Source organism: Drosophila rhopaloa, unplaced genomic scaffold, assembly GCF_018152115.1.
Source record: "Drosophila rhopaloa isolate 14029-0021.01 unplaced genomic scaffold, ASM1815211v1 contig_194, whole genome shotgun sequence".
Lineage (NCBI taxonomy): Eukaryota > Metazoa > Arthropoda > Insecta > Diptera > Drosophilidae > Drosophila > Drosophila rhopaloa.
Genome location: NW_025335077.1, coordinates 122,539 through 136,243, shown reverse-complemented (window position 1 = coordinate 136,243; position 13,705 = coordinate 122,539). Strand labels below are relative to the sequence as shown.

Genomic DNA, 13,705 nt, shown 5'->3' with positions numbered 1-13,705 from the left:
TTTTTTCCACACGAATTTTTGTGCTGGCTTTTCAACTGGCTTTTCGCTCTCTGACCAAAAGCCAGCGAGAGAGCGCTCTAAAGCCAGCCGCTCTTTTGCACGCATACTGCGACAGCCGACGAATGTATGTGTGCACATGTATTCACAAGCGAAGAAATTCGCTGCAGTGCGCTGTCGAAATATACTCTTTATTTTAAAATTCTAACAATATTAAAAATACTTATTTTGTATTGCCTTTATATTTACTTTATTTTCTAATTATTCGAATGTATAATATTTTTTAGTAATGACCAAATATATCTAAGTATAAAAAAAAACATAATTTATTTCATACATGACTTCACATTGGAATAATTGTCATTAGGGTATTCAGCATGCGACGTGTGAACAATTTTTAGGGGCCTCAGAAATTTTGCGATTGAACAGGATGAATATTTTTATATTTATTGTATTTTAAATATATGGATTAAAAAATATGTGGTATTTTTATATTATACGTATTATAATAACAATTTATAAAATTATTATCATATTGTAATATAAATTATTAAGTTTGTCGCCAGTGCCATAAAAGTACAAAAACATTAAAAGTCCTCCAAATTAATATTATATATATAAAAATTTGTCTGATGAAAGACAAATACGAATAAAGATGCTGCAAAAAGAAAATTTGAATTTAAAACGAAAGGTGATTAGATTAAAATCTAAGTCCGAGAAAAAACATAATTTCTGGAATAGATAAAATAAATTTAATGGGAAATGAAAAAATATTGTTCAAAATGCTTCTTAAAGAAAAAAAGGGAACAAATATGAGATGGAATGATTCCGAAAAATTGTTCTCCCAGAGCATTTATTACAGGTCTACTTCAACATATATGTTTTTAAGAGACTCATTAGAATTATATCTTTCGAGTCCTTCATCTTTACAAAAGTGGAACAGCATTAAAAAATTACAGCCAGAAGACAACGAATGTCTGTATTCAGTATATACCTTAATGTAAAAACTTAATCAATACAAATTAAGTAAGTAAATAGTAAATAAAATAAATAATACAAATCAAATGTAAGCAATTAAGCAATAGTTAGAAAACTAGCTTTTTTGGGGAACATGGAAATGTTTCAATTTAAATTAAAGCATTTCGAGTCGACTCGAAGGTCATATAAATATGTGACCCCATTACAATTGTAATGGCCTCCCCGTGGTGTTCCCTGGGTACCGATTATATACATGCATACATAAATTACATTATATAATATTAAATATAAACATTAGTATACATACATATTATATAAGTACAAAAAAGTAAACGGTAGCAAATTCGAGCGGCGATTTTAACTAATTTGTATTAGGAAAACTTATAAAAATGAATTGTAAGCGACACTAATAAATAAATAATATTTTATTGAAAAATTAAAAAAAATGGCACCGAAAAAACATTCTAAAAAATATAACAAAACGCTTTCGACAACTTGGAAAAAAGTTATAAGTATGTATGTATGTAATATTAAATATAATTAGGATATCCTGTAGCTTAGTTTTATAATTAAGCATTCAATTCGTTTTATTATAAATAGTTTAACTTTTTATAAAATAATAAATATTAGCTTTAAATATTTATTAGGTATACAAAAAAACGATGGATAAATAAAAATTAATATCTGCGTATCAAATTAAATGTTTCGTTTTATATATTTAAATTAATTATAAAAACATACCTTTTAACACAAAACAAATAAAACTGCTTGACTAAATAAGAATAGATTTAAATGCAGATTGATAATATTAGATATGATGTTATTCATATTTACTTAGAATATTTTAAGTCATTAAATCAAAGTTTAATATATTTGAATAAAAATTAAATTTAATATTCCCATTTTAAAGTTAATAAAAACAGCCATGGATAAAAAATAAAGTGAAATATATTTAATTAAATATCCTTTAAATATATTCAATTTAAATATAGTTCGCTTTGTTTTTGTTTAACAATCATATTATATTTAAATCTATAAGACTTTATTGAAATATTTTTAAATTTAATCAAGCAGTTTTACATGTTTTGTATTAAAAGTTATGTTTTTAGCTTTAATTAAAATATGTAAAACGAAACTATGAATTAAATACGCAGAAATTCATTTTTAAGGTATATAAAAAAGTTTTACATCAAGCTTCGTTGCCATCATCCTGTTCAATCATAGAAGTTCTTTTGACAGACAATTAGTTTCTTAGTCCAGAAATGATTTGTGGACGAAAATCGTCTTCTCGAACAAATACGCACACATACGCACTTCCTTATTCGTGCAATTCTATTTTTCGATTTTTACGCTCTCAACTTTGTGCGAGCGGAGAGAGCAGAATTTTCGTCGCCACCAAAAAACGAGCTGCATATTGCAAAACCAATGTATGGGCAAAGACCAATATAATCACCAATATATAAGTTATTTTGATTTGGTATTTGGTATTTAATTAATCCCTATTTCTCCTAAACCTGTTAAGGCAGAGGATAATAAAGACACGGTGCGATATTAAGTTTATTATTTATTATTCCTAAACCTGTTAAGGTAGAGGATAAACGAGACTTGATTTACAAAGCACAGCTAAGGCTGCGGAGTACAAATTTAGACTAACTTAAGGTCCCGGTCCGGCCGCGGCTCGAGGCTTTTGCCTGGTCGCAGCGCTGCCGCTAAAGTGCCGGGTCAGCACTTGGTATCCGGCCGCTGGCGATCATCCGCTGAGTAAGTGTTCCCAGCGCCAGAAATAAAGCGCCAGGTCAGCAGCAGATATCCGGACGGTGGCGATCACTCGCTCCGCGAGTGCTCTGACCGGGCTCCGGGCAACTGCCCTCGGAGTGCGGAGTCGGCGGTTTCCTTACTGCGCGTGTTGGCCACCGGATATGGCCTGCAACTCGACAATTTGTCTTTGTGGGAACTGGGTGTGTTAACTTCTCCCTCTTTTAAGTGGTCGCCGTCCCGGTGACCTGCTGCTTCTACGTCACCATTAGCCCCTGATTTGACGGGGCTCCTGGTCTTCAGATGGTGGTAGCCGAGCCAAACAGTGGAACACAGTAGGAAGGAGGCGAGTAGGGTGATGGAGTAGCTGAGGAGGGAGCCCAAGGAAAGCTCTTCTCTAAGGGTCCCGATGTGGTGAAGGTTTCTCAGGCTCAGCTCGTGGAGAAATGGGAGACTTAGCCGGTTTTGGTGTGCCGTGACGTTGACAACGGCCATGGCCGATACGGCGGGTTTTTTCATCGAGTTTCCCAGCTGATTTATGAACCAAGTTCCGTTGAGACTTATTCTGTCGGAATAGGTTACCAGGTAGGTCCCAGATATTTTTGGTCCCGTCCTTGGTCGTCGGTTATGGTCATGTTGGCCTCGTTCACTATGAGGGTGCCGTGATCTACTACCGTAACTGGATCCAGATGCCCTGGAAGCGTGGAGCAGTGCGCAGTGGCTCCGGAAACTAGTTGCTGGGCACAAGTACCATTTTGCAGCTCCCTGCAGAAGGTGGCGCCAACCGTCGTCTTGCAGTATCCGATGTTGAGATTTCGCCCTGGGCACTCAGCGACTAGGTTTCCTTTTTCAAAGTCCAGTATTTTTTTGTTGTGCTGGACCGGGTAGACCGTTATCTTTTTACATACGAACTTAGGATTAGGAAATTTAATAAGAAAATGGAGGATATCGAAATTTTGAAAAACACTTATACTAGATACTTCTAATATTTCTATTAAACTAATGTTAATAGGCTGCTTGTCCCTAAATTCGCCAATGTCGGAGCTATCTAGAATTGCCGGACTTACAATATTTAATTTTGCTAGGGTTAAGCCCATTAGGATATTTTCCAGATCTGTGATAACGATTCTATTTTTTGCCAAAATGATTTCCAAGAGGTGTGTTTCTTTATTGGTTTCAAACTTTTGAATTTGATTCATTGCGCTCGCGAGTTCGTTCAAACGTTCCTGAAATTTAATATTTAATTCAGTTTGCCCCTCGTCTGCGTTCATTAGTTGCTCTTGATTGAATTTTATCTGTTCCCAATCATTGAAGTCGGGAGTGCCTGCAATGACCTTTAAAGCTGTCCCAATTAAGTTTATACTTCTAGCGGACCTATGATGGATTTTTAGGGTAGCTACCAACTTGCGAATGTGCTTAAGGTCTGTTGTTATAACCGGTATTCTATGGTCGTCAGTAAAAGTCCTCGTCAATGTTTCAGTCTGGTCGGCGTAGTCTTCGTAGGTCGTCATGTTCGTTGCGTGCTGTAAGTATCCGTAAGATTCCCAAACTACTATGCTACCGTCCTCTATTGGGATATAGTCTGCGTTCGTATAGTCGTTCAGTTTTACCGTCGCGTCCGTCCTAACAGCCGTTAGTGCCAAAAGTAAAATGCACCTTCCTAACCTAGAGAAATATAAAGTTGTAAAAAAGGAATATAAGAATAAAAAGAATACAAAATATAAAAAGTATAAAAATGGGTCGGGAATCTAGCGAAGATGATTAGCGCAGATTGTCCTTGTGGACCACCCTCCCACTAATTAGGACCGTTGTCCCCAGGTCTGCTTCAATAACTTCTTCCGAGCATAGCGGTGAGAGTTTATTTCCCAGGCGTTTGTTTGCTTTAAGAAAAACTCTTTCACCGACCTGATAGTCCTTATAAGTCCTACCCTTGTTTACGTGGTCAAGGCTCCTTTCTTGGGCCTGTTGAATTTTCCTACTAATTCCTCTCTCGAATTCTGTGGACTTTGAGTGAACTATTTCCATTGGTTTCCTATCGGTTACTGAGTGAATTGAATTGTTATATTTGTAAGCTGCCAAAAGGATTAATTCGACAGTGTCATTTAGTTTGTTTTCCAGTTTCAGGCATCTGGCTATTTCTGCCAGAGTACTATGAAACCTCTCCACTTGCCCATTTGAGGTGCTATGTAGGGGTGGAGCGTTGGAAATGGTGATATTGAAGTGGTTAAGCAAAATTGATTTAATGGTTTCAGAGTTTAGTGATCTTTCATTATCGCAATAGATTGTTTTTGTTTTTGGAAAAAAATTTATTACATGTAGTAAGGGGGCTTTAATGTCCACAATAGCCCTCGATGCGATGGCTTGCACTGTGGCGAATTTCGAGAATTTATCTACGCAAGTGAGGAAAAGTTTTCCGTCTGTTGAGAAGATATCGATGTGTAGGATTTCTCCCACGGAAAAAGGAATAGGTGTTTCCGCTATCGCCTGCTTAGATGGATGGCGTTTGTATTTTCCCATAGAGCAGGTTCTGCAGTTTGAGGTGATTTCCGTTGCTAGCCGAAGCATTTTTGGGAAAAAGTAATCTCTAAGGATTTGCTTCACATTTTCCTGTGCAGCTCGGTGAGCCCTGTTGTGTTCTGTTATGACGATCTCCCTCTGTTCGGTTGTGTCCGTTATGTCCTGAACAAAGCTCTTCGCGTACTTGAAGGAAGTGCTAGGGAACGACTCGACCAGCTGATGTTGAATAAATGCCAAAGTTGGTAGGGAGCAGTGAATTGCGTTTACTACCTCAGCGTTTACGACATCTTGTAGCGTATTTAGAAGGCTTTCCCGATTAGGTGTTCTAATTGTATGCCTCACCTTACTCTTAAACAAGATAAATGTGTCTACCGAGAAGCTGTTTCCGTCCTCAATTATTATTTGATTTCGGAAACAGTTTACTGGGTTGTCAGTTGTATCAATCGTGTACGTAAGCGACTGTTCGCTGTGTATTGTGGCTGCATCTGATTCCTGTCCGTCTTCTAAGGCGTTTATGTTCTGGCGGGATAATGCGTCCGCCACAAGGTTTTCCTTGCCTGGCTTATAAACTAGTTTTGCGCCATGATCATCAATAATCCCCTTCCAACGTTTTAGCTTCGCGTTGGGATTTTTGTCCGAGACAGCAAAGGTAAGTGGCTGGTGATCGGTAAAAATCTGTAAGCCTTTACTCCGTAAAGGTAATTCCGGAGGTTTTTTAGTGACCAAACAATGGCGAGGAGTTCTCGTTCATTGGTCGCATAATTTTTTCGCAGTCACGTAGGGCACGTGAAATCATTGTGATTGGGCGGCCATCTTGGGATAGCACCGCCCCCAAACCAAAGCCCGATGCATCCGTTGTTAAATCGAATGGTTTCTTAAAATCTGGATACGAGAGCAGAACATCTTCTGACGCCAAGATTTCCCTTAGTCTGTCAAAAGTTTCTCTCTGTTCTTTGGTGAAATCTATGTCAATTTACCTTGACTGGTATTTGCTGGCTTTCCCATTTTCTCCCTTTAGGATGTTTGTCAGGGGTCTTGCGATTGTCGCGAAGTTTTTGATAAAGCACCTGTAGTAGCTTGCTAACCCCAGGAAGGATCTGAGGTCGAAAAGTGTTTTTGGTTGGGGAAATTCTTTTATGGCTTTTACCTTTTCAGGTGAAGTTCTAAGCCCCCCTTGTGACACAATGAACCCCAAGTACTCAACGCTCTTTTTAAAGAACTTTGATTTTCCTGGGATACTCTCATGCCTGCTTCCAGGAGTTTAGTTAGTACCCAATCCACGTCTTTAACGTGGTCCTCTTTTGTCTTAGAAAATATTATGACGTCATCTACGTACACGTAGCATAACTTAGAGATTCCTTCTTTAAGCACGTCGTCGATGGCCCTTTGAAATATGCTTGGGGCGTTTTTAAGTCCGAATGGCAATCTACAGAATTCGTACTTGCCGTTGTTTATAGAGAAGGCAGTCTTTTCCCTGTCCTTCTCCGCCAGCTCTATCTGGTGAAAACCTGATTTGAGGTCGAGTGTCGTAAAGAATTGTGACTCGCCCATGTTCGACAGTATTGTCGAAATTGTAGGGATAGGGTATCTATCATCTACGGTTCTTTCATTCAACTTCCTAAAGTCGATAACCAATTTCTATTTTATTTTATAGGCAATTTAATTATTTATTTATTATTATTTTTTTTAAATTCACTGCACGGTGTCGCGCGAGTATTTTTAATACTTTTGAATTGCAAATTACTTTTTGTAATTCGCACGGTACCGAGTATCGCGGGATCGGTTACGTTGAGCGCCAGTTATTTTGATTTGGTATTTGGTATTTAATTAATCCCTATTTCTCCTAAACCCGTTAAGGCAGAGGATAATAAAGACACGGTGCGATATTAAGTTTATTATTTATTATTCCTAAACCTGTTAAGGTAGAGGATAAACGAGACTTGATTTACAAAGCACAGCTAAGGCTGCGGAGTACAAATTTAGACTAACTTAAGGTCCCGGTCCGGCCGCGGCTCGAGGCTTTTGCCTGGTCTCAGCGCTGCCGCTAAAGTGCCGGGTCAGCACTTGGTATCCGGCCGGTGGCGATCATCCGCTGAGTAAGTGTTCCCAGCGCCAGAAATAAAGCGCCAGGTCAGCAGCAGATATCCGGACGGTGGCGATCACTCGCTCCGCGAGTGCTCTGACCGGGCTCCGGGCAACTGCCCTCGGAGTGCGGAGTCGGCGGTTTCCTTACTGCGCGTGTTGGCCACCGGATATGGCCTGCAACTCGACAATTTGTCTTTGTGGGAACTGGGTGTGTTAACTTATACAGTATATCAATAAAGTGTTTTGACATTTGAAAAAAATTTAATTTTTCAAGTTTCTATGTTATAACAAGAGAGAGCGCTATAGTCGAGTGCCTCGACTATTAGATACCCGTTACTCAGCTAAAAAACTTAATATAAATATGCCTTCTTGTAATAAATTGACTAGAAATATTATACATACATACTTATATTGGCTAAACACATACATTCTTAAATAGTATTATGTATATTACAGTCTAAATGTTTGCACCACACGAGTAACGGATATAGCGAATAGCTTTCTTTGAAAGGAGTTATCTTTGCCGGGCAATTGCAACTGTGTACAATGTAAATACATACATATGTATATGCTTACATACATACACACATACGCCATTGTTTGACTCAGACCTCCAATTTGGCTAACTTGATTTGATTTGCATATTTCTTGTTATATAGTTCGGTATTGACAAATGAAAACCATCGCAATTTCCTTTAATAGAAATCCTTATCGAGAATTAACGTTGACTGTTCCAAAGTCATCCGTTAGATGGCGCCACGAAAGGCGGAAATGTAGGCGCTAGCCAGGCTTAAGCGTTTAATGGGTTTTTGGGCGTTAGCGTGGGCGTGGCAAACTTTTATTAGGCCAATCGATATTTATTGACGAAACAAATACATATCAATTAAAATTTGCATAATATCATCAAAACTGTGGCCACAGCTTGTGGCTTGTGGGCGTCAGAGGGGGCGTGTCAACATTTTGAAACAAACTTGCGCTGCGTAGGAACTCCTTAAATCTACATGCAAAATGCCAATCTTCTAGCTTTTATAGTTTCCGAGATCTCAGCGTTCATACGGACGGACAGACAGACGGAGAGACGGACAGACGGACATGGCTAGATTGATTCGGCTAGTGATCCTGAACAAGAATATATATACTTTATAGGGTCGGAAACGCTTCCTTCTACCTGTTACATACTTTTGCACGAATACAATATACCCTTTTACTCTACGAGTAACTGGTACAAAAAGTAAGTTTGCAGCGTTTTTTCATTTATTTTAAATTTTATTATGATTATGGTGATATCTAAGAACTAATATTTAAAAAAAAATTCTTTAGTTTTGTAAGCAGTGTATGATGATGTGATTAACATGTCTATAGCTATTTCTAAGTTATATTAATTAAGTACCAACATCCACATTTATGTACCAATCCCGCTGTTCCGATTTGATATAGAATTAAGTAAAACTAATATTGCAAAAGGCTAAGGATAACGTGAATATCAGAGAACGGTCACTTTACGATAAAACAGAGAAACAGAGTGACATTGTAAAAAGCACGCTAACATAAAATTAAAAAGAAAGTGAAATAAAAAGAATGAAAACTACGATAACAACTTCAGAAGTGGGATAGACACCATTTAAACATCCGCCTACATAAACATTGTTGGCTATCCGAAGACGCACAAGTTTTTTTTCCTATAATTGCGTTTTGGCGAGTGACGCCAAATTGGAATGGACAAGGCGAACATTGTAGAGTGGCTTCAAGCCAATGAAATCAGGTTTCCAGGAAGTGCAACTTTAAGACAACTGCGCAAGCTTGCATTGGATGCCGGTTGCCAGGATGCGGCTAATATCCCAGAAAGCCTATTGGAGGAAGAAGATGCCAAAATTGAGGTTGTAAGCCAGCGGAGCGCTAGCGAAGACATCGACGAATTAGAAGAAGAAGCACTACTTGACGCCGCCATAAGGGTAGCTAAGAAGAAGAAGATACTGGCCGAATTAATGCGAAACGACAGCAAGACTACAGATGACATTCGTATGGTGAAACAGCTCATGATTCCGTTTTCTGCCACTGAAAATGAGGAAGCCTTTAAGTGGATTTTGGATTTTGAGAGAATCTGCAGAGATGTTAACGAGTGTAAAAATTTCCAATTACGCTGCGTACGAATGCTGATGAAACCGGGAACAGATGCCGACTTGTTCTTGCGTGTTGACCAATCGAATACTTATGACGCATTTAAAGAGAACTTTATAAAAACATTTGGTCGTGGTAGTTCAACTGAGACCATTTTCAACCCGCTGAAAAACACTGTTATGGGATACATACTTCTTATGGAGGAAATTGCTATGCGTGCTAGCATCGAAGAAAAATTGACAGTTCAGCTTATAATTGATGGTTTTCGCGATCGTTCAGCCAATATCGCACTATTGTACACAGCAACAACAATCGAAAAATTGAAGGAGTTGGCACGGAAGTATGAAAATCTAACAAAGAAGTCCCAACATTTTTCCCTCCGCTCAGAAAACACTAGAAAAGATCGGAACACAATCCGTTGCTACAATTGTTCCGCTTATGGGCATTACGCTTCGTCGTGCACTGCGCCGAAGCGCGAGAAGAATTCCTGCTTCCGCTGTGGATCGCTCCAGCACATGCTAAAGGATTGCCAACAGAAGCCAGCAAGTAACCCAAAAATGGTGGGAGCAGCCAACAACCAGCCGATACGGGATGACGAAGAGGAGCCAAATATGTTTATTCCGATTATTAACCAGGTAGGAGTATATTTTTACACTGATTGTCAAATGAAGCCTAATGTAACCTTCCTTTCTGCCATGTTCGATACGGGTAGCGCCATTAATTTAATTCAACACGCTGCCATTCCTTATAAAAACATTAGCGATGTATTGTTTCCGACTGACTATTGTGGAGTTAATGGATTTAAGATTAAAACTTTCGGAAAAATATTTGTTAAGCTCGTTTTTCAAAACATAGAAGAAGAAATCTCATTTTTTGTTGTACCCAACAACTATGTTGCAACTAATGTTCTTTTAGGGCGTAAGTTTTTGGAAAAATTTGGAATAAAATTGATTTCTAAGTATAAAGTAAAAGAAATTATTGAATTGAATAGATTAGAGAATAGTGAACCATTGAATATTTTAGAGAATAGTGAACCATTGAATATTTTAGAGAATAGTGAACCATTGAATATTTTAGAGAATAGTGAACCATTGAATAGATTAGTGAACAGTGAAACATATCGAGACAGTGATCAATTGATAGACAGTAGAAGTTTTGAAGACTTATGTGAAGAAAGTGAAATTGATAGTGATAACAGCATACCAGAGATATATAGTATAGATGTATTTAAGGATGATGAAAGTTTTGACATTGACCCAAAGTTGAGTGATAGAGATCGGAGTGAGCTCAGTGAAATAATAAGATTGAATTATTTATGTTTATCTAACATCCCAGCGATTCAACATAGTTACGAAATGAGGTTAAGACTAAAGTCAGAAGAACCTGTACGTTCTGTTCCAAGAAGACTTTCATATCAGGAAAAGAAAGAAGTAGATTTTAAAGTTGACGAATTATTGAAAAAAGGATTTATAAGAGAAAGCAATTCGCCCTATAGTTCTGCTATTGTACTTGTTAAGAAGAAATCTGGGGAAAAGCGCATGTGCGTAGATTATAGGCAACTTAATAAGATAACCATTCGTGATGGATACCCGCTTCCCCTTATAGATGACTGTTTAGAGCGTTTAGAAGGAAATCAATACTTCACACTTTTAGATTTGAAAAGTGGATACCACCAAGTGAAAGTAGCAGAAAGTTCAGTGCAATATACAGCTTTGGTAACACCTTCCGGACAGTATGAATACACAAGAATGCCTTTCGGACTCATGAATGCACCCGCGGTATTCATGAGATTTATTAATTTTATTCTGCAACCTTTGATCCGCGAAGGAAATGTAGTAGTTTACATAGACGATATTGCTATAGGTTCGAAGACATTGAATGAACATTTTAAGACGGTAGGAAGAGTATTAATAATTTTAGCAGCATATCGATTGGAAATTAAAATAAATAAATGCCAGTTCGCTTACAAAAGTATTGAATTTTTAGGATACACACTCAGTGAAAAAGGGATAAGTCCGAATAACGAGCATACATCAACTATTAAACATCTTCCGATACCAAAAGATCGCCATGGAATGCAGAAATGTTTAGGACTATTTTCTTACTTTAGAAGATTTATTCCGGCGTACTCAAAAATAGCAAAGCCATTGCAGGAGCTCACAAAAGCAGGTGTTAAGTATGAACTCAATGAGGATTGTATCAATATTTTTGAATATCTTCGTGAGAAATTAATTTCATTCCCTATATTATCTTTGTACAATCCAAATCGAGAAACGGAATTGCATTGCGACGCAAGTAGCGAGGGATTTGGTGGAATCTTATTACAAAAACAGGATGATAACAAGTTCCATCCAATAGCTTATTTTTCACAGAGAACAACAAAACTAGAGGCAAGATATGAAAGCTTTAAATTGGAAACACTAGCTGTGGTTTACTCATTACGAAAATTTAGAATATACCTAGAAGGAATTCCATTTAACATTGTAACAGATTGTAATGCAGTAGTTTTATGTCTAGGGAAAGGACGCCTTAATTCAAGTATTGCCAGATGGGCTTTAGAATTGGCGAATTATAATTATACACTTAAGCATCGTAGTGGAAAATATATGAATCATGTTGATACATTGAGTAGATACCCTTCAGCCTTAAATGAAAATTTTGAATATGAACCTGTATTGAATATCCAAGAAAGTGACAACAAAGACCAAATAGTTTCAGTAATTGACAATGACGACATCAATCTTCAGCTTCAGATAACGCAAAATAGGGATAATCTTATAGTAAAACTGAAAGAACAATTAGAACATGGAAATGTGAAAAATTTTATATTGAACGATGGAATAGTTTACAGATTAGGTGAGAAAGATATTGAATTGTTATATGTACCAGTTGAAATGGAATCCCATATAATTAGGAGAGTCCATGAAAATTTATGTCATTTAGGTACTGAAAAATGTTTGAAGGAAATATTGAGACATTATTGGTTTCCGAACATGAAATCTAAAATAGAGGCATTTATTGGCAATTGTTTGAATTGTATCATGTTTACAGTACCTACACATGCGAATAATCGAACCCTACATAATATACCCCAGCGACCAATTCCTTTTGATACATTACATGTAGACCATTTTGGACCATTGCCATCAGTTATATCGAAAAAGAAACATTTGTTAGTGATTATTGACGGATTTACCAAATTTGTTAAATTGTTTCCTGTAAATTCAACGAGTACGAAAGAAGTCAATACGTGTTTTTCGAAATATTTTCAATATTACAGTCGACCACGTAGAATTGTAAGTGATAGGGGTACGTGTTTTACTTCATTAGAGTTTGCCAACTTTTTATTAGAAAATAATATTGAACACGTTAAAGTAGCAACTGCGTCACCTCAAGCGAACGGTCAGGTGGAAAGAGTAAATAGAACAGTGAAAGCAATGTTAGCTAAGATAACTGAACCAATAAAGCACGAGGATTGGAGCAAACTACTGGTTAAGGCCGAATATGCCATTAATAATTCAGTACATTCAACGACGAAGGAATTACCATCAGTATTATTATTTGGAGTTCAGCAGAGAGGGTGTAATATTGACGCATTGACAGAATATTTAGATGATAGAAATGATTTAGGAAATGTCCGTAAGAATTCTTCAGATAAAATAGAACAGTCTCAGAAAAGAAGCAAGGAATATTATCAGAAAAATCACAAAAGTCATGTAGAATTCGAAGAAGGCGATTTTGTTGTAATGAGAAACATTGACACCACAATTGGTACAAATAAAAAATTTGTACCGAAGTACAAAGGACCATACGTCGTTAAAAGAATTTTGCCAAACGATAGATATGTTATAACTGATATTGAAAATTGTCAAATTAGTCAAATTCCCTATGATGGAATTGTAGAAGCATGTCGGTTACGAAAATGGGCAGATTGGCGTAATCAGTGTGAAATTAACTCCTAATAAATGTTAAGCTAACCTATATATATTTAAACAATTAATATCTAAATTATTAACCAAAATTTTACAACTTAACTTATTCTTTACAAATTATTTATATTTATATTTGTTTTACTAAACGTAAGAACATTTTAATAATACTTATATAAACTAGAAACCCACGATCGAGGACGATCTAATTGTCAGGATGGCCGAGCTGTAAGCAGTGTATGATGATGTGATTAACATGTCTATAGCTATTTCTAAGTTATATTAATTAAGTACCAACATCCACATTTATGTACCAATCCCGCTGT

The 13,705-nt window shown here is 37.0% G+C and overlaps 1 protein-coding gene across 1 annotated transcript; it reads left to right on the top strand.

Annotated features, from left to right (window-relative positions):
• Positions 1-9,602: 9,602 nt before the first annotated feature.
• LOC123037670 (zinc finger CCHC domain-containing protein 13-like) lies at positions 9,603-10,277 on the top strand. Its single transcript, XM_044459346.1, has 2 exons — positions 9,603-10,085; positions 10,163-10,277. The coding sequence occupies exons 1-2, from the start codon at positions 9,630-9,632 to the stop codon at positions 10,169-10,171; spliced, it is 465 nt and encodes a 154-aa protein (XP_044315281.1). The 5' UTR covers positions 9,603-9,629; the 3' UTR covers positions 10,172-10,277.
• Positions 10,278-13,705: the final 3,428 nt, after the last annotated feature.